Source organism: Bubalus bubalis, chromosome 6 (assembly GCF_019923935.1).
Source record: "Bubalus bubalis isolate 160015118507 breed Murrah chromosome 6, NDDB_SH_1, whole genome shotgun sequence".
NCBI classification, from domain to species: Eukaryota; Metazoa; Chordata; class Mammalia; order Artiodactyla; family Bovidae; genus Bubalus; species Bubalus bubalis.
In genome coordinates, this window is record NC_059162.1 from 1,402,709 (window position 1) to 1,427,518 (window position 24,810).

The 24,810-nt window shown below is 47.8% G+C and overlaps 1 protein-coding gene across 1 annotated transcript in view; it reads left to right on the forward strand.

Annotated features, from left to right (window-relative positions):
- CD247 (CD247 molecule) overlaps positions 1-24,810 on the forward strand; it is an 83,026-nt gene that overhangs the window by 52,902 nt on the left and 5,314 nt on the right. Inside the window, 1 exon segment of the mRNA NM_001290969.1 lies at positions 23,794-23,897. Coding sequence (NP_001277898.1) covers positions 23,794-23,897 — 104 coding nt within the window.

The window sequence follows — 24,810 nt, forward strand, 5'->3', positions numbered from 1 at the left end:
AATGTCTGGAATGAGGAAGTGTACAGGGTGGGAAATAGCCCACAGAGGTACCATATGGATATTAAACCGAGCAAGCAGAGGCCTTAGGTCACTGGGATGTAGCAACTCTGCTGGGTTTCATCTAGTTGGGTTAGGAGGTGGGAACAGAGGGTGCTGAGGAGGTGTACAGGCAGACGCTTGTCCAATCACTAAGTCATGTCTGACTCTCTGCAACCCCATGGGGTGTAGCCCGCTAGGCTCCACTGTCCATGGGTTTCTCCTGGCAAGAATACTGGAGTGGGTTGCCATTTCCTTCTCCACAGGCAGACCCTTAAATATAAGAATAAAGCAGAACCTCAAGACAGGCCCAAACTGTGACTGAAAACCAGGCAAGCCCATAGAGAGGCTAGTCACAACAGCCAGCCCCCAACACTTAGGTCTGGGTTCTTTACTCCTTGTGACATTTAGAGCAAGCGCCAACCAGCTCCAGGGTCCCTGGGGAAGGAATGTAAACATTTATTGCATTTCCTATTTATCCGCCAAGTGTGGTCTTCTGAGTCACTAAGGCAGAGAAGCAGGCGGGAAGGCACTAATAACCCAATGCAACAGAATTATTTAAAAGGAAAATTCCCCTATAGAATTCATGTCCTTTGACCATTCCAAATGGGATGTGGGAGTTTTCAGGTGGTAAACAGAGGTGGAAAATAGGTGATTCGTGGCTGGGGCCCTCCACTGAGGACTTTATGACTTTGTGTTTGCATGAAGGGATGCTGAAAATCAGATAATGTTCACCTCAGAATTAGCCAGGAGCAAATGGCAAAACTTTGTTAACAAGCTTGGAGCCCACAGTAAATTTTAAAAAGCGAGCATGCACCACAATGATGAGCATTCATCATAAACCTTCAGTCACCTCTGGGTTCTGGCCTGGGTGCTATCCTTTTGGATAAAGTAATTTTGGAATTTTGGAACAAGAGCCAGGTCTTATGATGCCTTTGTATTGATATGCTAACTAGCTAATCAAGGTGCTCCAACCTGTCAGGCTCACGCTGCCCAGTGACTACTCACTTGACTTAACAGTCCCCACCCTTGAAACTGCTGCTCAGCGTACGTGGATGTACCTATGTGTGTGTATACATATGTATGTATAAATATACATACACATATGTTTTCTCTTATAAATGAAACTGAATTACACTCTATTTTCAGTATTTAGGTGACTCTTGGGCTTCCCTGGTGGCTCAGATGGTAAAGAATCTGCCTGCAATAGCCTTGATCCCTGGGTTGGGAAGATCTCCTGGAGGAGGGCATGGCACACTCTGGTATTCTTGCCTGGAGAATCCCCATGGACAGAGGAGCCTAACAGGCTTTAGTCCATGGGGTCGCAATGAGTCAGACATGACTGAGTGACTAAGCACAGCACTCAGGGGGAAAGTTGGGATTGAAAATGCAGGGAAAAAGCAGAGCAGAGGAATAATTATTTTGTAGGTCATCACTAAATGAAAAATTTCCCCAAACCATTAGTTCCAAATTCTAACATTAAAACAAGTCTAAAGTAGTACAACATAAAGATAAACTTTAATGCACAAAATCACGTAGCACTTTGTATCAGTCCGAAGACAAACTAATTTTTTTTCCCTAAAGGAAGTCAAAGTGAACCTGGCAAATGGTCAGAAAAGTGTGAAGAAGGTGGGTTTTTTTCTTTGTGAATTTTTTTGATTTGAAGTTCTCTAAATGCCATGATTGGTACCAATCGTGAGATCTGTGCTGAGCCACAAACCCCAAAGCTGCAACCTGAGCCCCCAGTGAAGTTAATTAAGTTTGAGTCTTGGGCTGGTTGATGCCAGAATAAATCTAATGTGTTGTCAGCAGTCTAAGCCAGAAGAGTTGGGCTCCAAAGAGGAATTTCTATGCAGTAAATATCACTTAAATTCCACTCAGAGTTGGAGCTGGTGTCAAAGTCCAGAAAAGCAATATTCCCTGGCGACTGCTGTCAGGAGTGTGTTTGTGCCTGGCTATGTATCATCTGAACTCAAATTAGCAGAGAAGAAGGAAAGGGAGTTAATATTACCCAGTTGACTGCTCAAAGAACTGCTTCAACTGTAGCCAGAGAAATATGGATGGGGCATGACCAGTCATCAATGACCTCCAAATGACTAGATGCTCAGAATTTTCTGGCAGTCTGGGCTAGATAAATAATTCCCGCTATGAAAGAAAATGTTCCCTGAAATATTTCAGGGAAACCAATGCTATCATTTCCCTGTTGCTCACCTATAACGAGCTGGAGAAATACTACAGGAAGAGGAAAGGAAGAGTAGAGGACTCTGCCTGCTGGTAGATTTCTACTTTACCACCTGCTGGGTTAGGAGGGGGCTGGTCAGCCCAGGGAGGTTGGTGTGGTAGATGGGAGTGGGGAGTCTTACAGGAACTCTGTATATGAGGCTTGTAAACATATTCCACCTCGAGACAGGTCTTTGGAAGGGAAGGGAGGAAGGAAGGACAGGAGGAAGGGAAGGATGGATGGAGGGAGGGAGGAGGGGGAATATATGGAAAGGGAGACTGAAGATGGGAGGTAGAAGAGGAGAAAAGAGAAAAGCAGGAGACAGTGATATTAATTTAAAAAGGAAATAAAAGATAGAAAGAGAGAGAGCAAGAGGGAGAGAAGGACAGAGGGAGAGAGAGAAAAGAAAAATGAATTATGACGGGCTCTACTGTGCTAAGTCGCTTCAGTCCTGTCTGACTCTTTGTGATCCTATGGACTGCAGCCAGCCAGGCTCCTCTGTCCATGGGATTCTTCAGGCAAGAATACAGGAGTGGGTTGCCATTTCCTTCTCCAGAAATTAATACAATGTAGCTCTAAAGTAATAGGCATCATTTTTTTAAAACAGAACACACACTGCAGATAAATACTGCAATCTTTGAACTTTTCCAGTAACTGTATTTCTCTTAATCTTTCTCTTTACTTTATCCTTACATTAATCTTAAAATGTTTGCTTTTAAAACAAAGATAATGAAAGTTTTGGGTCAGCATGTCATCTTCCATCTCCAGTGATTTACAGGCAGAAAACTGCAAGCAAAATTCTTCCCTTTCTTCTCCATCTTCTTCACTCACCCAGCTTCCTGCTTGCCCAGCTTTCTGCTTTAGAAAAGGGATGAGGGGCTGAGAAAATCAGCTTTGGAGAGTTCAAGGTATTTGGGCCCTGCTTCAGGAGACAGCACCCTTGCCCGTAGCAAGAGGCAGCTGGTCCTAACAGGCACTTCTCCCAGGGAGTTTACTAACAGGACTATTTCTGAGCTATTCTCAAGGAAAGCCGCCCCTAGAGTTAAGATCTGGAGCTAAATTCCTCCTCAGCTGAAGAAAAACAGGGGTACTTAGGAATCCCTTATACCCCATGCAGCAGGGAGGCAGCTTCTGTATTTGGTGCTGTTTGTGAAAAGCCAAAGTACATGCTAGGGAAATAAATTAGCTGCCTTCTGAGAATGCATGAACTGGGAATTCAGAAAAACTGACTTCGTCCTGTGTGGTTGCAATCTTGGGGTGGTTTTGTCCAAGGAGACTGGCTCCTGCTGGGGGGAATAACTATAAACTTTTTATTATTTCCATTTATAAATTAAACTTCTCAAAGGAAGAGAATGTAAAAGCAGTTTTATTACTGCCCAGTGAAAAGACAATTGCTATCAGCTACAATTGATACGCTCTGGAGAAAGTGCATAACCAAACATACAATGTAGTCAGCTACAGGGGATTCTTTTGAAGGTAGTTATAGAAGGAATGTGCCTTATTAGCAGTATCAGGATTTCTGGGGGTGTTTTGTTGTTCTAGGGGTGATGGAATGAGAAGGTCATCTCCAGGGTGGTTTTCTTCTTAAGTTAGGAACCAAAATATTACAAACAAACAAATAAGCAAACAAACCTTTTCTTCCTCACCATTTCTCTGACCATCCCCCTTTAATTTGTAGGACATAGCATTCCTGGAAAAAGAAACTTCTTTAGCTGCAATGAATCACTGGTTTAAATTCAGGCAATAGGGTGACATTCTCCTTAATTTAATAATTTTAGGAAATAAATTGATGCAGATTCAGATCAAATTTCAAGCACTCCAATGGGGTCAATAATTTTAAGTTTAAATGTCTGATGTTCCAAAAAATAATGACTCTTTGAACTTAATGTTCAACAATGATTAGTGCAATTTCAAGATCCCACTAAATTGGAGGCTAAAATGCAGGATCAAGAGAAAAGAGATGCCAAGTTACAATCCTAGATTCTAAATATCCCAGCAGACTATCTCCATGAAAGACCTTTTTTTTTTTTTGTGAATAAGTGAATGTGTGCTACCCTCCCTTCCCCCTTCTTAAAAAAAAAAAATGATGACTTTTTCCGGTCTCTGCTTCCAGGATTTTGGACATGTGAAGTCAGATGGGAGGCAGGGACGAGCAGTACTAATTGGGTGCATCCTGGTGTGCTAATACAAAGGATAGCCGATAGGACTGTGGGTTTCTGAGTTTGCTGTCTGTACCTGGCCTGTCTGGAGATTAAGAAGGATTTGCTGCCCGTGGTCATAGGATACACTGCAGTCTTGACTGCAATTCCCTAGATGATTCCTGTACCAGAGTGGACAGTGTGACTTCTATGCTAACCAGCCCAGAGCAGTTCATGCTCAGCGGTCACACAGGAAAGCCACATACAGATGCGAGGCAGGGTCGCCAGGATGGCCGGGTGACTGTCCATCCTCCAGAAAGTTGGATCAACCCAAAGGAGCGTCCCCAAGTTCTTAGGGCCAGGGCTGCTAGCAGCATGTCAGCCAAGTCTGTGTGAGGTGACAGGGACTGACGCCACCTCAGGAAGGGGCCATCTGGTGACAGACGAGAGGTGGAGTAGAGGTGGGCGACAGAAAACTCAAAGAGGGGAACTGAGGGGAGTGCGGGGAGGAGACCCTTGGGAGAAACGCAGAGGGAGGAGCCGCGCCAGCCTGAAGACGGGCTGACGTGGAAGGGGAAACAGGAGCAAGGCCAGAGGGGCTGCAGCCCCTCAACCAAGGAGGGCCCTTTCCAGGAGTGACAGGCTTGGTCTGACACCTTCTCCTTGCTGTTGCATTCTTCTCACAGAGAGAAGCCATGCTGGGGAAGAGCCCGGGTGCCTCTTCTCTGTAAATGAGCCTAGAGTGTTCTGTCAAACCTCTCCTGCCAGGGATTGCCTCCTGCCCAAAGGAATACTTAACCACCTTTCCTGCTTTAGACACTTCTGAGACATGGGGCGTGCCCTCTCTCATGGGCTCTTACGTGTGTAGACACAGTCATTCATACCTGCAGACACTCCTAGGTCCTGATCCAGGTCGAACCATCTGCCTGTTGGGATACCCAAGGGACATCATTTTTTCCAGCTTTCCGCCCCGTCGCTCAGGTCTTGTTCCCTAAACCACACCGGTCCAGCTGCATGGCCAGACTCAGGGCCTCTCCTGTGAGCTGTGTTTTGAGAGGGATTCCAGGAAAGTTGACCTGTAACCCAAGAGCAGCCCCAAGCCCCAGCCTGGTCCTTGTCCTGGGCTGCGAGAGGGGAGTGCCAGGCCCTGAATAGCACTAGCAGGCAGGTTCCATCTGCCTCCTGGGCTTGAAGAGAGCCAGGCGGGGCGAGGACAGGTCAGCACCGACGGGCCTGTGACGGCGGCAAGGCCCGTGTGACTTATACCATTTAAATGTCCCACGGCTTCTACTGCGGGCTTCTACTGCTCTGTCAATTGACTGGAACCAGCCTTTCACTCCAGCGTCCCATCAGCTACCTACCTCCTGTCTACATATGTATGTGAAGAATGCAGAATAATTTAGTTATTCATTGATCTAAAGCACATCTAAGGAGTGGAGAAGGCTAACAAAAGGCATTAAAAATGTATTTTACTATCGTCTCTTATTGGCTCAGATGGTAAAGCGTCTGTCTACAATGTGACAGACCTGGGTTCAATCCCTGGGTTGGGAAGATTCCCTGGAGAAGGAAATGGCAATCCACTCCAGTACTCTTGCTTTGAAAATCCCATGGATGGAGGAGCTTGGGGCAGGCTACTATCCATGGGGTCGCAAAGAGTCCGGCACGATTGAGCGACTTCACTTTCACTTTCTTTCTTATTTAAACACTCTATATTCTTATATAATATACTGTAGAACTTGGAAAAGGCATAAAAAAGATTTAAATCATCTGTAATTTCAAAAACCAGAAATGAAAGCACTGTGAACACTTTTATGAATTTTCTTCCTTTACTTCTCTATAGTGGTATCTGCACCTCTGTCTATATGCTTATAAATCTAGTGTCAGTCGCTCAGTCGTGTCTGACTCTCGCAACCCCAGGCTCCTCTCTCCATGGGATTCTCCATGCAAGATACAGGAGTGGGTAGCCATTTCTCTCTCCAGGGGATTTTCCTGATTCAGGGAATGAACCCTGATCTTCCACATTGCAAGCAGATTCTTTACCATCTGAGTCATTCAGGAAGCCTGCTTATAAATCTAGACTGAGAATTAAATATGAGTGGTCACAGGGTGCTGCAAGTGTCCCAGGCTCTGGCAGAAGACCTCACTGATTTCTGGTTGTCCTGGTGAGACATCCTGAGAACCCAAATTATGGGGTAATTGAGATAGCAAGAGAGGAGGTGACATGCCAGGCTCCCCCTGTCCCACGCTGCCTCCACCAGAGAAGAGGGAGGATGGAGGCTGATTTGGAAGCCGTGGGGTGAATTCCCTCTCATGGGAGACAGCCGTGATCAGAGGTGGCAGGCTGGCAGGCTGACTCTCAGCCCACAATCGCCCACGTCCCCAGCAGCTGCAGGGGCATCAGGCTTTGCAGGGCCTTTGATCCATGAGAATGAAGTACGTCACAGGCGAGTGCTCACGGGGCGTGGGCTCGGCGCACAAGGGTTGCCAAACTGACAAACACACCTCCAGGAAAGCCTTCCAGCTCCGGCTGGGTTTCAATCAGTCAGCTCCCCCCTCCACCACTCCCCACACAGAGCCTGCATGAAAGGCTTGGGAATGCACCTGCCCTTCCCTCGGGTGACCCTAGGGCCCACCCAGCTTCCAGCCTCAGGAACTCAGAAATAACTCTCCCCGAGCTAAGAAGCTGGACTTTTCTTGCACACTGCTACACACACCCACTCACATTTCTTTTGAACATCTGAGACATAAAGACATAAAATAATCTTATTTCTTCTTGTCAAGCTTTCGGAGATTAAGGACAGAGAGTTGAAAACACAGAATTGAGAGAGACAGCCCACTCTGGGCTCAGCTTGAGAGCAAGGGTAGGGGTGAATCCAGGCAGAATTTATCATTTATTTCTTCATCACACACTTAGGATCGCTTACTTTGTTCAGATATTAGCTAGGAACTGCAGAGAAAGAAATATAAAGAAGAATAAAATATATTCTTGTGGAGTTTAATTTTTAAGACAGACCTGTCATCAAATCTTTAGTGCTGCTGCTGCTAAGTCACTTCAGTCGTGTCCAACTCTGTGCGACCCCATAGACGGCAGCCCACCAGGCTCCTCCGTCCCTGGGATTCTCCAGGCAAGAACACTGGAGTGGGGTGCCATTTCCTCCTCCAGTGCATGAAAGTGAAAAGTAAAAGGTCATGTCTGACTCTTAGCAACCCCATGGACTGTAGCCTACCAGGCTCCTCTGTCCATGGGATTTCCCAGGCAAGAGTACTGGAGTGGGTTGCCATTGCCTTCTCCACAAATCTTTAGTGAACATGTATAAAAAGCTACAGTGTCTGATAAGTCAGCAATATTATCATAAACTTATTTTTAAACAGAATGGTAACATTTTCAAACAATGTGCTCAATATGATTTACTTCAACCTCCCGACAACTTATCAGGAAATCCTTCTAAGTTTAAAGCAATGAGCGCAGTTCTCAATGTTGAAAAAAAAAGCACAAGAAATACACTACAGAGTGTCCGAAAGGCTTGGAAACACAGAGAAAGTACTGTATTTCTTGTATCTTTTAAAAACAAGGTTAACAATTGGATCCATTTCTTCAATTTAAAAGTACTTTACCTGAACAGGTATCTGAAAGTTGAAGTAAAACATATTAAATCTATCTTTTTGAAAAATGTAACTAAAATTCTGTTTAACAATAAGTTTAACTCATGATTCCTGATTTTTCCAGCACTCTGTAGAATAGAAACAGGTGACCATTGAATGGAGATTAGTTCTGTCTGAAGGAAGCACAGTTTTCCCAGGGGAGGTAACATTTGAACTGAGTCTGGAAAAGTGAGTAAAAGTTTTCAGCTGGACAGTTTAATGGAATGATGAGCTGAGTAGTCTTCTTGGAAGCCACTGACTGGTCCTCCCAGAAGGCTCGTCCTTTCTGGGTGAGACTCAGCCTGCTCTTTGCTCAGCTGCCAGTAAGATGCCGAGGACGCTGCCCCTGGGTGGCAGTCCCGCATGGCAGGGCCCGGGGCTGTCCACAGCCTGGAAGCCGTTCATGAAGAAAGGCCTGCCAGTCTCTCTCCTTTGCAGGCTCAGGGGCATTCCATCCTACTTACTCATGCTCCTGCCAGGACATCAGAGAAGGGGGAGGGCACTTTGGAAATCTGACACTTCATGACATCTGCTCATTAAGAAATCTTGAGTAGTTTTTTTCCTAATGACTAGCTTGAACACGGATCACAGCTGGAGGGAACCATAGTGATTGTTATATGAACAGCCTTATTTTGGAGGTGAAGAAACCAAGGGTGAAATAGTTTCCATAAGGTCACCCACCTAAGGTAATGGTGTTAGCCCAGACTTCCATAAAGACAGTCTCTCAGGCTTCTTCCAACTCCTAGGTTCTTTGAAATGTAGGGGCAAAATTCATGTGTCTTATGCATCATTGTTGCTGTTCAGTCGCTCAGTTGGGTCCGACTCTTTGCGACTGCATGGACTGCAGCATGCAAGGCTACCCTGTCCTTCACTATCTCCTGGAATTTGCTCAAACGCATGACCATTGAATTGCTGATGTTATCCAACCATCTCATCCTTATGCATTAATAGTTATCAATCAATCAATCAGCCTCTTAATCATCCAAGCAATTATGTAACGACTGAGTCCTGGTGATGCCTACCACTGGGCTTTCTACATGGTAGAATCAAAAAAACTAGAAGCCAGGCTCTTTCTTTACCCCTGAGTAACATGCATTAGCTGAGTAGAAAAGAATCCTTTGGACACAGTGAGAGTAACAAAGTGCTCTTTGTATTAAAAAAATAATGACTGCAGTGGAAGCTGGTGTGGGCTGGAGCTTTTTGGAAAGGGAGCCTGAGAGGAACAAGAGAGCTGAGAAAGGCATGAAAAGGATTACTAGAGGGAAGGGGAAAGGCAGGATCTGGGTGGAGAGCTGTGGGCAGCATCCTGGCAAACGCGTGAGTGCCTGTTTATATACAAGATTGCACTTGCTCCTACATTCCCAGGCTCCCTGCTTCAACTCACAACACTTTTCATCTTCCAGGGTTGGTAGGTGATTTTCGCCCTTTGTCCATACAGGATAAATCAGTGGCAATATTCAAGGGTGAGACGCCAGCTCCATTTTGGCTGCCACATTATTTTTCCTTTGAGGATTGTCCTGGTCTGTCCTGGAAAATTGGACTTGTTCTCTCTCACCAACTAATCCTGCAACAGGGACGAAAGCAGGCTTCAAGGTGCCCAGGCTCCCCATCCTATTTCCACACAGCCCTGAGCAAACCAGCAGGGCCCCTAAACTGCTCAGAGGAGCTGTGACTCTGGGCCCAGAGCAGAGGCCCGCACTAAGAGTGCTGGGCAATGTGAGCGACCCACCCCAGCTCCTGGCACCACCCAGGATGGCATCTCATGCCAGCTATTCAAAATCTCCCAAGACACAAGTGGATATGACAGCTACCCAGGCAGGTCCCAGCAGCCAGCAAGCTGGTCCTCAGCAAATGACTGGATGTGGAAAAACTGGAACTAAAAGGATAAAGGGAGAAGGAAATGGCAACCCACTCCAATATTCTTCTAGAGAATCCCATGGACAGAGGAGCCTGGTGGGCTGCTGTCTATAGGGTCACACAGAGTCAGACACGACTGAAGCGACTTAGCCACAGCAGCAGCAGAAGGATAAAAAGATATTTCAGGACTGTCCTCGTTAGCAGAACTCCAGGCAGCCATGTCAGGGACAGCATGATGTGCATGTAAGATCACACTCCGGCACAATGGAATGTGAGGTAACCTGAGATGGGTTTCTCTGATAACAGCAACAGAGTGTGGGGGTATTGGTCCAGGTGGGGTTGCTCTGTGTCTACGACAGAGAGCCTTGGGGTTGCCTTCCTTCAAGGAGCAGCCTGTCCACAAATGCTCAGATGGGGCTGGATGCATTCCTAGATCTTCCAGACCCAATCAACCCAGAAGGCAACAGAGCCTGAAGTGAAGCACAGAAGAGAACACAGGGCATCACGTTACAATGCAGATCCCTGGATCTTCCTTTAGAGACTAATTCAGCCACTCTGGAGTGATTCTGACACAGGCCCCAGACCAAACCGGCAAGCACTGATGAGAGCTTCGGCTCTGCTGCCAGTCAAGAGGAGTAAAACAACCCCTCTTCACCTAGGAGCTAGCTCAATTATTTTTTCTGTCCTCCGTCAGAATAATACCCTGTCCTGCAACCTGGTTAGCTCATGTGGGAAAAAACCAGGAGAAGCTGACAAGGGCAGCCTCCTGGGCCCTTCCCCTCCCCACATGGCCCCTCACTCCTTGGCTGGGTGGGAGAGAACATACCCCAACACGGGCGTCCACCTGTGGATTCCCAAAGCTCCACACAGCGCTGCCCCAGCAGAGGGGCGCGTAAAATCCAGCCCTGGCTGCTTACCCTGTGTCAGGGCTCCAAAGGGAAAGCAGCTATGGACTCTGCCAGCGGCATCTTTTGACGACATTTGGAGTACTCCTCACTGTGAGAACCGAGAGACCCCTGCGCTTCCTCCTGGATCTCTGAGAAGGGGGGCAGAGCTTGTAGGCCGGAGGCTCTTCGTGGGGGAGGCTTCTGTCTCCAGAGGGCCTGTCTCCTGGGCCTTCCGGAAGGCCCCTGGACACGCGCTCAACGCTCTCGGAGACCAGAGCCACCTCTCCTGATCTGTGCGTGCGCTCCCCACCTCCTCACCCCGCAGGGCCTGGCGGGTCCCTGCTTCTCAGGGACCGAGAACTGACCCTCGGCCAGTTCTCCCTGGCAACCGGGACACAGCTCCTGCGGCCCCGGCCCCCAGGTCCAGAGCGGATCCAGCTGTCCCCCACCCCCACCCCGAGCGTTCCCAGCCCAGCCGACTTCCCCGCAGAGGCCGGGGGCGGTGCGGTTCAGGGGGAAGGGACCGCAAGTGGGGGCGGGTGCCTGAGAGTGTGTGAGCAGTTCAAGTTCAGAAGGGAGATCTCCGGTGATAACCCAGGCCCTGGATGGCTGAGCTCGACAGGAAACCTCGAGCTAGGAGACAGCTGTGGGCCCAGGGGTGGAGCTGCTGCTCCCAGTAACCGCACGGAGAGGCGTGAGCGCCCAGAGCCCACCCTGGCCTCGCGGGGGAAGGACCTTAAGATCCCCTACACACACACACACACACACACAGCGCGCCCGCGCGCGTACAGTCCAAAGCTTCTCTTCCTCTGGGGCAGGGCTATTCTTCATGAATTCGGTTGGTAACCTTAGGCTGGGGTCCTGCACACCTGGGCTCTGCGTGTGTGTGGTTGGAGGGAAGAGCCCAGCCTCTGAACGCACTTGGTGGGCTGTGACAGCAGAGGGCAGGGCCCACCCCGGGCACAGCTGGGTGGCCAGGGCCCAGGGGTAAGTGAGCACGACCACCTCAGGAGAAGCCCCAGAAGCCTGCCACTGCTTTTTTCCATCTCCTTTCCAGGAGGGACCCCAGATAGGGGACAGTGAACTTGGCCTCATGAAGGCTCAGGTTTGCCTCTAAAATCGCAGAGAATTTACCCTTCCCCGTAAAGTCTGTATAATTTCAGATCAAAATAGCATTTCCTCCGACCAGTCTGGGAGAAGCTAAGCTTGGTAGGCAGGCCATGTCCTGCGACTTGCCCCCAACCTACCACTGTGTAGCCAAAGGAGCCGAGCACAGGGCCTACGGCAGTGGACCAAGCATGGCCGCAGGCTCAGGGAGCTCCTTGGCTGGAGGGGCTATCAGTCAAGCAGATAGATATGTAGGTTTTTGCTATGGGTGGTGTGCAAGCCAGGAAAAGTTAGCCTCAATTGCCTGGAGTCAGTAGGAGCCTTCCCAGAGGGCAGATGAGGGCTTCAAAGACGGCCTCTCTGGCTCCCTTCGGTCTGACGGTCTCTCTTGGGTTATTCTGGTAGCGCAGCTCCTGATGCCTCGAAATCTGCTTGGCTTCTTGGGTGCCTGATTCCCCGGGGGCAGTGGCTTGAGTGGAGCGAGGCAGTGGGTCAGAGCTGCTTTCACCTGCTGGGCTGGTGCTTGGGTCAAGGATAGGGCAAGGAGGAACTTGAGTATGAAGGCATCTCTTTTCTGCAGCACTGATAATAATAACAGCAACTATGATTGTGCTGTGGACTTCCCTGGTAGTTTAGAGGGTCAAGTGTCTACCTGCAGTGCGGGAGACCCGGGTTTGATCCCTGGGTCAGGAAGATCCCCTGGAGAGGGAAATGACATTCCATTCTAGTACTCTCGCCTGGAAAATCCCATGGACGGAGGAGCCTGGTAGGCTACAGTCTATGGGGTCGCAAAGAGTTGGACACGACTGAGTGACTTCACTTTCACTTATGATTGTGCTATCCATCAGGAGTAATTGTTTTTATGTTTATGCATAAAGGTATTAAAATTTCCTAAAATACAATTACAGCGAACATTTCTGTATATTTGAATTACTTCCAAACCCCAGTAAGTCATCACCAGAAATGTACAGAGCCACAGTCAAGTTCAAGGTGCTTTGCTAGATGGACAAGTCTGTATCCCTCCCTCCACTTTCTGCTTGCCTAGAACTGTGCTGTGTAAACATGAACTTATTTAAGGGTTCATGTCATTTGTTTTTGTTGGGTTAACATTATAAATGTAATATATTATCACAAAGTTTCAAAGAACCTAAAAGGGTGCAAAGTAGAAAATAAGTAAAATTTTCCCAAACTCTCCCTCAACTCCTTCCTCTCCAGAGTTACTGTGAATAATGTATTTTGTGTATGCAGCAATCCAAATATATAGGTAGGTAGGTAGGTAGGTAGGTAGATATTGATACTTTTTATTGTGGTAAAATTATAAGTCGTATAAAGTTACCATTTAACTATTTTTTAAGAGTATGGTTCAGTGGTATGAAGTACATTCATAATGTTGTCTACCATCACCACTATCTGTTTCTAGAATTTTTTTTTACTGTCATAAATTTTTAAATTTTTAAAATTGCAGACTTAACAGTAAAATAATTAACAATACATTATTTTTGGTGGGTAGTTCTATGAGCTGTAAGATTTGGATAGATTCACATAACCACGATCACAAACATGATACAGAGCCATTTCCCTCCCCAACTCCCATATGGATATTAGAGTTTTATATATTCAGGACTCAATCCTCTTTTATACGTGTGATTCAAAAATATTTTCTCCTGGTCAGTGGTTTCTTCTCAAACAAAGGGAGTATACTTAAATTGTGTACAAAACTTGTACACCAAAAAGGATAAGCCATATTTACAGAAGCTAAAGAGTCCTAAAAGGAGAGATTTATCATAATCATGAATGTTTCCAGAACTTGTTCATCATCCCAAACATAAACCATCCAGATACATTTTTATGTATAAGTATACATGTGCAGAAGGCAATGGCACCCCACTCCAGTACTCTTGCCTGGAAAACCCCATGGACAGAGGAGCCTGGTGGGCTGCAATCCATGGGGTCACACAGAGTCAGACACGGCTGAGCGACTTCACTTTCACTTTTCACTTTCATGCATTGGAGAAGGAAATGGCAACCCACTCCAGTGTTCTTGCCTGGAGAATCCCAGGGACGGGGGAGCCTGGTGGGCTGACGTCTATGGGGTCGCACAGAGTCGGACACGACTGAAGCGACTCAGCAGCAGCAGCAGCAGCAGCATATATGTGCAAGCTGGGCTTCCAAGTGGCTCACCGATAAAGAATCTGCCAATGCAGGAGGCGCAGGGGCCAAGGGTTAGATCCCTGGGTCGGGAAGATCCCCTAGAGGAGCAAATGACAACCCACTCCAGTATTCTTGCCTGGAGAATCCCATGGACAGAGAAGTCTGGCGGGCTACAGTGCAGGGGTTTGCAAAGAGTCGGACGTGACTGAGTGACTGCCTTTTCTTGTTCATACACGAATATTGTATACGTCATTCCAGAGCTTGCTTTTTAATCTAAGTATCTTGAAGATCTTTCCATAGCAGCACATACAAGCTGTCTGTTGTGTTTGTTTATTTGAACTGCTTTACGTAAGTATACCGAGATTTATTTATCTGGTTTCCAGCTGGTGGACATGTACATTGTTTGTCTTCTTCTACGTCTTTTTGTTTTGCTCCTGCAGATAATGAGGTAATAAATATCAATAAATGTAAAAATGTGCTAATATCTCTGCATACTGTGAGGGTTTATCTGCAGACTAACAGAATAAATGAAAGTCTCAAAGAAATGGCAAAATCCCACGTGGAGTTTTTACCTGAGGGTTTTGTTCTAGAGCAGATTTCTTTTAAATGGTGCTAATGTTCAAGAGCATACTGTGAGGGCTGTGGGCTGTGTGTGAAAGAACAAAGGCCTGGCAACACCTGGCCTCTCCTCCAGGCTTCCTCCTGGCCCTGAGACATGCACACCACGGGACCTCAGGAGTCACTTCACCTCCCTGACCTTCAGACTCTTTATCTGCAAAGTGGAGCAAGTAAAATCTGTCCAGCCTACAGTTCATGGGGTTGCAAAAGGGTCGGATATGACTTAATGACTAAACAATAGCAATAAAACATGTAGATATATATACACATATACATAGATACTGCACTTTCTGTGTGTGTGTATATATATATACATGTGCATATATAACTTGTTTATAACTGCCTGGCACAGAGTAAGTGCTGTCCACTAAAATGAGATACTTGTCTGCTGGCCTTGAGGGGCCACTGGGAAGGTGTAATAAATGGAGAGAGCTGAAATGTGGATTCTGCTTACCAAGGGCGGTCACGATCTGTAATTGCTTTCCTCCCAGAGCGCTGATGAGCACGGGCGCTGTCTCCCTCGGCTGTCCTCAGCGTCCCGTGCGTCTCTCTTGGTGGGAAGATCTGTTTACTTGCTCACCTCCCTGCACAACGGTGAAGCCCTTTATTTGTGTTTTTGCTTGCTCCTCACTGCCTAGCACCGTGCCTGCATCTCCTAATAACAATGGCCTATCATGGTGTTTTGAGTACCTACTATGTGTCAGGCGCTGTGCTAGGTTCTTGCTTACGTGCAATATGCTCCCTCCTTACAATTTCTCAGAAGTCAGAAATTATGCCAGCTGCCTACCTCCAATACACTCACATTCTGAGGTACTGGGAGTTAGGACATATGAATTGTGAGGGTGTTCATCGGAAGGACTGATGTTGAAGCTGAAGCTCCAGTACTTTGGCCACCTGATGTGAAGAGCTGACTCATTTGAAAAGACCCGATTCTGGGAAAGACTGGGGGCAAGAGGAGAAGGGGATGGCAGAGGATGAGATGGTTGGATGGCATCACCGACTCGATGGACATGGGTGTGGGTGGACTCCGGGAGTTGGTGATGGACAGGGAGGCCTGGTGTGCTGCGATTCATGGGGTCGCAAAGAGTCGGACACGACTTAGTGACTGAACTGAACTAAATTCAGCCCTTAACGGAAACAAAGTTGGTCTGACGGTTAAGAATCCACCTGCCAATGCAGGGGACATTTTTTCAATCTCTGGTTCCGGAAGATTTCATGTACCACAGGACAACTAAGCCCGAGCACCACCACCACTGAGCCCATGTGCCACATCTGCTGGAGCCTGTGCACCTTGGAGCCTGTGCTCTGCAGCAAGAGAAGCTACTGCAACGAGAAGCCGGCACACCGCAACTAGCCCCTGCTCACCACCAGAGAAAGCCCAGAGAGCGACGGAGACCCAGCACAGCCAACAACAAAAAAGTAAATACAATTTAAACTAGAGCGGCATTACTGATCAGCTATACTCCAATAGAAAAGAAAATTTTTAAAAATTATCTGGTACTAATAAATGATGTACGTCAAGTTGATTAGGATGTTCCCAAATGGATCAGCCTCTCTAGGCACTGGCCAGTGTGGGTGCTGGTCTCACATTTCATAGTAGGCCAGCTATAGCTGTTAACCCCGTAGGCCTTTCAGCCCTCTGCCTTCTCAAAGAAAGAAGGCCAATTGTTAAGTTAGGATATCACCTACTGGATCCTCTGAAAAAGAAGGTCTCCAAAGCCTGGTGAGGATCCTTTCTCCCCATCCCTGAAGACCAGTAAGTCGTCCAAGGGTAATACCAACTGGTGGTTAGGACTCTGGACCACACGGTGTCTGGATTATGGATTCAGATAGATCTAGGTTTAAACCTGGCTCTAGACCGCAGGCAAGTTATTAAACATCTCTGAGTCTCAGTTTTCCCAGCTGTAAAGTAATCAAATGGGAAAACTCACACGTGCTTTCTAGCACAAAAGTGGTTATAACTATCATCCTGTGAGTCTAGCCTAGGTTTTCCCTGCTGCAATGAAAGTTAGTTGCTCAATGAAAGAGCCACTCCCCGGAGGGGTAGGTCTGGATGCCTGAAGTGCTGCAGCGGACGGACTGGGCATCACACCCAGCACAGGCACCCCATCACTGCTGCCACTGCCTTCCTGAACACACATGACTTCCTGTTTTCTAAATTCTTAGCCTGCAATGTCATCCCCAGTTGCATCTGAGTCTGGAGGTGCAGCTGGGCAGCAGCCAGACCCTGAGCTCAAGGTTGGAGTGGCAAAAGGAGTTCAGGAGGCTCGGAAGCTGTCTGCTCCTACCTGAACTGTAGGCTATTAGAATCAATACCATTAGGTCCTACGTACTGAGAGCTCACCAGCCCTTCCCACTTACCTCACACACCCTGGGAGGTAGCTATGATTATCCCATATTCATACAGCTAGTTAAACAGCAGAGCCAGGATTCAGACTCAAGTTGTCTGCCTTCAGAGGGTTTGTTCCTGCTGTTATGTTAAAGTGCTTCTTATTAAGGGGGAGACAAGCTGGACATGGGTGGGATTTTACAGTCCCTATAGATGTGGGAGAATTTGTGTTCTTTGTGTTTTTGGAAGCAGATCTAGGACCAAAGCTATTTTTTTAAAATCTCTGAAAATTTGAGCTCTCCACAAGTAATTGATGGGTGGTGAGCTTTCTGTCACCTGAGATATTCAAGCAGAGGCTGGGGGTATCAGAGAAGAAATTCTTATAAAAGGTGGGAAGCTCTCTAGAAGAGAGAAACTCCAGAAGCATCCAGATAGAGTGGAGAGACTTTGCATCAGATAAAACTTGGGAACTCTTTAGCTGAGTGATCTTTCTGAGACTCAATTTCCTCATCTGAATAGAAGTGGCATCATTCTTCCCGTATCATACAGAGTTGTTCTGAGGATTAAATCAGATAACTCAAGGGCTAAGCTGAACACAGTGCAGACGTAAGTTAGCTTGTCACCATCTGGTGAAGCCAGGAGTTCTCAGGCTGTCTACCCACCATTGAGCTCCTGCTGTACACCAGGCATTTTCCATATATGCATTGTCTGGTTTTATCCTCATATACACTGAAAGAGGGGTTGCTCCATCCTGAGCTGGGCAAACTGCCCAGGTTTTTTTTGGCATGAAGGAGTGGGAAGCCCTGGTCTACTCCTGCTGCTGGTTGTACCTTCAGAGCCTCTATCATGGTGGAGAAGTTCACCTGAGACCCTGGATTCAGCACACGCCACCAGACAGGGCACTTCCCCACACACTGGTATCTCATTTCATTTGCATAACTCCCCTGTGAAGTCAGACTTAATAAACCCCTTTTGCAGATAGAGGAATTGAAGCTCAGCGTGGTCAAGAAAGCTGTCCCAAACCACAAAGCTAGTAAGAAGCAGATTCAGAATTTAAATCTTAGGTTTTCTGGCTCTAAGGCTCATGTTCTTTCCTCTTAAGTGGCCTCGTATGTGCTAGGTGAGGAGGGGAAATAAGCAAGTGAAATCAAAAGGCATCATCTGTGCTTTCCAGGCCTTGTTGGGGAGGGAGACACAATGTGAAAAGTTCACAAGCTGCTGTGACAAAGGGTCAAAAGACAGCAAACAGTAACAGCTGTGAATTCAGAGCTCAGTGAAAGTTCTACGTCCTGCAGCCAAAGGTAAGGTGCACCTAAGGCAGAGAGGTTAGACGAGTACCTGGAATCGGGGACTCAGTATCCCATCCAGCTCGGCTCTAACCTGCAGGTGTCCTCAGGAAAAGTATTCTACTCCTCTGGTCTCAGTCTATCAATGAGTGAATTGCATCTAGCAATAGCCCCTTGCTCACCTTCTGGGCTCTCATGAGAATCAAACTTGATCAGGTACAGGAAGTCATTTTAAAAGTGCATGTTGGGATTCAAATGGGAAGTATCCTTAACAATTAGATGTGATGGAGTTTGACAGATGCCCTGCTCCTAAAAAGGATTTGCCGGAGGGGGAGATGGGCATCAGCGTGTGTCTGTAGATTTGGGTTACAGCAGGGCCAGGTTGATAAGTCCTGTTCAGTCTGTTTAGGAAAGCTCAAAGTCTGCCTGGGAGACAGACAAACAACACAATTCAAATACATCTTGTCCAGAAAAACCAGACTCTAGTGCCTCCAGGCTGCCTTTGGGGACCCAGAATCTTTCTGTTAATGGTCAGTGCCATGAAACTTCCACACGCTGGGCCTTTATGAAGATGACCAAAGGGTGTATAGAGACGGCCAAGCTCACTTTCACTAATAAGACTATACCATTTTTAGATGAAACATGTGAAGAGACACAGCTCTCTGCTGTAGGTGCACCTCAACTTTGGTTGCAGGACACAGAGCTTTTGCCTAGCTCTGAATTCACAGCTCTTACTGTTTGCTGGCTTTTGAAACTTAGTCACAGCAGCCTGTGAACATTTCACATTGTGTCTCCCTCCCCAACAAGGCCTGGTTCCCCCTGGAGCCTCCTCTGGGTGTCCCATGGGGCCTGTTCCAGGCATCCGATCATGCAGGAGCCTACAAATAGGCAAAGAGTTTATCTGGAGTCTTTATTTTGTTGTCATTGTTGGTTGGGGTCTTGAGTACTGCAGTTCAGGAGATGCAGATTCAGGTAACCCTGAAAGAGTGTTCCAAGGAAGAGAAAGCATCTGGGGTTTATGAAGACAAAAAGCCATGAAGCTGTTAAGAGTTGCCTGCTGAGAACTGTGGTTAGCTCTAACATAAGGTGGAAAATATTTGTCCTTAAGGAATCACAAGTTGTTTTGGAGTGTGGGTTCCATAAGTAGATAGATTGTCATGAGTTATTTTAAGGTAAGGGTCTAGTAAGTATCTTGAATTTCTGGCAGGTGTTCTGGGTGACATCACTGGGTCAAAAGATCAGATTCCACACAGGCTGAGATGTTCATAAGTCATGCTTTCTTAATGGTCTCCTGGCTCAGTTTTAGAGAGCTCTTTTAGCAAAGCTCATGCAATTTTTATTTTCATTTCACGTGTGCTACCTGGCAGGAAGACTCCAGTTTATCATGCTGTGGCCCACTTCTCCAGTGCCTACTGGATGGACAACAAAGGGAGGCAGGGGAACACCTAGAATCCAGGCTCCCAGTTCAGGCGGACCCTGACCATCTGGACCTACACCAAGTTTGTGATGGGGGTTGGAGTGAGCCTGCGGGCAGGCAGTCTCATGGTGGTGAACAACCGCAGGTGACAGATTGGGTCCCCCTTGCTCCCTGTGTTCTAATCCCGGATCCACTGCAGGAAGCACTTGAAGGTGCAGGGTCAGCTCTTCTGAAGCTCCAGCCCTCCTTTTTGCCAGGTTGTGTTTTGCCCTGGAGCAACTGGAATGACCTAAATAACTGCTCCGTCTTGGCCTGACCACCTCGGGTGAGGCCTGATCCTGGAACGGCAGCCTAGCAGCACTTAGATGGGTCCCAGCCCAGCTGGGCTTCCGTCCCCTGCTTGTCACGTGTCCATCCAGAAGTGGGGGTCCAGAGAGGCTGGCCCTGTGCCCTGGGACCTGGATACAGTGGATTGGGGTTGGGGAACTGGGAAGAATCCTCCTAACTTCCCAGATTTGCTGAGTCTGCCTTGTGCAGGGGATCAGAGTGGTTTGCGGAGGCCCAGATTGGAGGGGAAAGGATCACGGGGTCAGATTCCACCCCCAGCTTTCACTTTGCAGCTCAGCTAGGAGCATTGATCTTTTGCTCTGCAAATAGGGTGAGATTCTTCTTTACCAGGTCACTATCATGTCCTGGCCTGTGCTAGGAGGATACTGGGTTCTAGGAGGTTCTGTCTTCATTTTCCTCAGCACCACTTTTCTGATATGAAGGCAGCACCTTCTGAATGGGAAATCACATGACTGCTCAGAATGCATCCTCCCATCAAGTGCTCTTTGGTTTAATTGGTGTCGCCTCAACATGCTCTGGTTACCTGTGCAGTTGTGAACACCCAGAAGTTAGGCAGATCAGTGTCCCTAATCTTATCTGGTTTAAAAGTTATTGACATGATTTGACCCTTTCTCCCTCAAATAAATATATTGGTGGTGATTTGGGAAAAAAAAAATCATGGTGATAACAATAGCTGATATATGGAGCACTTATTATTAATACATGCCAGGCATTAATTATTTTATTGAGATAATTAAGCCTCACCATTACCTAATGAGACAGTTAATATTATTATCCTGTTTTATAGATGAGGAAACTGAGGCTTGGAGAAGATCAATAATACACAGTTGAGAAGTACACAAAAATTGCAGTGCATATAAAAGACTGAGGCTTTGCTTTTGTTTTTTTATCTCTTTTCGGCAGTGAAATTCATACTTGTGGTAGGGCATAGATGTATTGCTGAGAAAGGCTGTGCCTGAGGGACATTGCATCTCTGAATCTCGGCTCTGCTGTGCGTCGGCCCATGCTCACGCCTGGTCCCTACCCTAGACAATTAAATGAGAACCTGGGGTCAGAGTGGACCCCAGGCCGATTCTAACATGCGACCAGGATTGAGAATGAGAATCAGTATCTGGGTACTTGTGCAAATTCTGGGGTTCTCTTGGGTGCTGTGGATCTGGGGCAGAGGATGGGAAGCGTGAAATAACACAGGTTCTCCTGTTGTTTAGGAAAACAACCACCATATAACCTCATTGAATACCTCTCTTAGGGACTGAATGTGGTGGGGACAGAAACAAGATGCTCAGGGAAGGAGGAAAACGGGTCTCTCCCTTGGGGATGGGGAGGCAGGGAAGGAGCCAGAACCTAGGAGTGTCTATGGCTCCTGTCTTTGAGTTGTCAACTTGGAAAGCTGACAAGGGGCTTCAAGGGAAGCCCCTCCAACCTGGGTGTGGCCTCAAGAGCTAAGACATAAGCCCTAAAAGAGCAGGGACTCAGAAGACCCTACTCAAATGCTAGACATGTTATCCTTATGGAGGAAATTTACAAAAACACCTACCAGTACATTCTCTCATTTGAGTCTCACCACACCCTTAAAGTAGACAGGATGACCCACTACTTTACAGATGGAGAAACTGAGGCCCAGAGAGGTGAGGTGACTTGCCCAAAACCACATAGCTACTTAGTGGCAGAGGAAAGACTATTGATAGAACCCACCTGATACCCAATCCAGGGTCCTTTCTATTTCAATATCCCCTGACATCAAGCAGATGCCCAATAAATATTTAATTAACCACACAACTGAATTAGGCCCTGGGTCCCTTCAAGGAACTTTCTGGATTATCACTGCCTTCCTCAGTCCCATTCTCCTAGCATGGTCACAGTTGGACTCGGCAGAGGGAAGTTTCCTACCCCGGGGTGTGTGCGGCAATTAATATCCTTTTTTTGACCAAACCACACACAGCACATTTGTCTTTGGTCATAAAATCATTCTGCTGATCAAAAAGAAAGAAAAAAAAGAAATGTGGCCCTATTACTTATCTCTGGGGAGGGGCCAAATCCTCTCCCCCACTACACTGGCTCTGCACAACACCAAGAAATATTTCTCCTTATTTGTTCTAAATTTACTGTCCAGTAATTTTTCTGTTCTCATTTTATGTGACAGGCAACTAAGCGATTTTCTCCCAACCTTTTTTCTGAATCTCAACCACCCAAATAAATCTCCGCTGACACCCCTCCAGTCCTAAAAGGAAAAACAAATTACCCCAGCTAGGGTGGAGTGGCCACCAAACGTGGCCTTTGCTGGGGGCTGGCTTGTCTCCTTATAGGCCTTCAGTGTGGGTGGTGTGTGCGTGTCATCAGTCGTGTCTGAATCTGTGCGACCCCATGGACTGCAGCTGGCCAGGTTCCTCTGTCCATGGGATTTTTCAGGCAAGAACACTGGAGTGGCCTTCAGATCCCCTACTTCAGACTTAACTCAGACAGACAAAACGGTTTCTGAGCAAGGACTATGGGACGTTTACAAAGAAATCAGTGCCTGGGTGGGGGTGGAGCGTCCTGAGTTAGGGAAGGAGTCAAAGGGTTGAGAACAGAAGGATTCAAGAGGGCTGGGGGTGGGGACTAGGGTGCAGCCCTGACTCACCTGCTCCCAGGGCCTGTGGCAGAAGCCAAAACGTTGCTCCTGCAAGAGGGAGGGCAGGCCTGGGCCCAGGAGGTCGGGGACGGGGGGAGGAGGGGAGATATGCCACCTGGGCTCTCCTGGCCTGCCTCTTACTTGCTGAATGCTCCTGGCTAAATCCGAAGTTCTCCCTGCCTGTGGCCACCTGGCGCTGTTGGGAGGGACTGACAAGTTATTACATCAAATCGGTGTTTAGCACGAAGTAAACACTAAAGAAATGTTATAGTTTTCACCCTGGTCAACAGAAGAGGCAGCTGAAATAGGGTAAATAACTTGCCCCAAGTCACAGAACTAATGAGGAGGAGGCCTTCAAGTGCATGTTATCCGCTCCCTTACGGGGAACCTGGTGGGCTGCCGTCTGTGGGGTCGCACAGAGTCGGACACGACTGAAGCGACTTAGCGGCAGCAGTTCCGAGGTAGTCCTGCAGGCGGCCATTAGAGGGCGCCCTCGGCCCGGGAGAGATTGCGGCCGCTGGACTGCGGCTTCCGTGATACCAGGCAGGGGGTGGAGTTAGACGCCTACTACACCCCGTTTTACACTTGAGTTGCTGCATACATACCTGGCAGGAAGAACAGTCTAGGCTAAATCCGCGTCTCCTCTCTCACAGTGCAGTGAGCTTTCAAAAAATGCTTTTCTTGTTTAACCAGAATGTTTACTGTACCTCCTTCCCCGACCCCATTGTACTTTAGTTTGCGTGGTACATACTGTGAGGGGCCCCTTGGCAATTTGCGGTGGCTTCCAGATTACGAGGTTCACACGGGGCTCGCACCTAACTGGGCTCCCATGCTGGGAGGCAGCAGCACAGGGTGTTTTCCTTCACAATGTGCACAATGGACAATTTCCCCTCCCCCACTTAGTTTTTGCCTCCTTCCTGTCTTCCAGGCTTTGTGGCCCTGCCAGGTGCCAGGTCCACTGCTGGGGCAGGCTAGGTTTCCCCAGAGGCTGGTCCAAGGTGGGAGAGAAGTTGTGGTCAAATGGGGTATGGAGAATGCAGCCAGCCTTCATCATGATTTCCTTGACCTGTCATGGTACTTGCCCCGCGCAAGCTGACATGTTCCTTCACCTGGACCTGGCTAATCAATTTCATCTCTTGACACAGCGGCACAGAGCTTCGGCCTGCTCGATCCTAAACTCTGCTACCTGTTGGATGGGATCCTCTTCATCTACGGCGTTATTGTCACTGCCCTGTTTCTGAGAGCAAAGGTTGGTGCCCCTGGCCTCTGCGGGGAGGGCATGGGCTCCCCAACTCGGTGGATGTTCAGAGGGCCTTGGTCTTAGAAAGTCTCAAGCATGAGTGGTTGGTATCCACGGGTAAAGCAGAGACCAACCAAGTGTGCACACTGGGTGGGCTGGAGAGGTGGGAGGTGATGTTTTGCTTAGCCGGACAAGAGTGGGAGGCTGAGTGTACAATTGATTGTACGCTGGTGCTGGAGTTTTACTGAGGAGTCATACAGATGTGTGAACATTTAGGCATCTCAAGGGAGAGGTTCTGCTAGGAAAGGGGGTTATGCTTCAGTGAAGAGCAGGGAGGTGGGGGCCTGCAGTCTCTTTCCAGACCCTGCTGTCCAACTGCAGACCCAGACTTGGCCAGCCTTTTCTCTTCAAACCCGTTTTTCATCCATACGTGGGAAGGTTAACCCAGAGCATCGGTTTTCACCTAGGTTTTCACCTAGGGCCCTGCAGGTCCTGCAGTACTTGGAGGCGCTGGGGCTGGGGCTAGGGGTGGCCGTGGCGTGGGCAAAGGGAGAGGAAGCCTCGGTCGTTAGGACTTTTGTGCCTTAACCTATATATATATATATATATATATATATATATATATATATGCACATATATATTTGGATTTTGGACTTTAGCAAAACATTTTATTATAAGAAACAGTGTCTTACTTTCTTAAGTTTGAGAAACGCTGCCCTAGATCATCTGCCAGGTGGTTCCCAATGTTCTGAATCTGCAAGAGCCTGCAGTTTCAGCTGAGGGGCATGAACTGGAAACAGAGCGAGGCCAGGTGCCTGGGCCAGGCCCTCAGGACACAGTGCCACACGGACACAGTGTACCCGGGTGCCGGGGTCAAGATGGAGGTGGGACCTCTCAACTAGTCCTCCGAATCCCTGGGAGG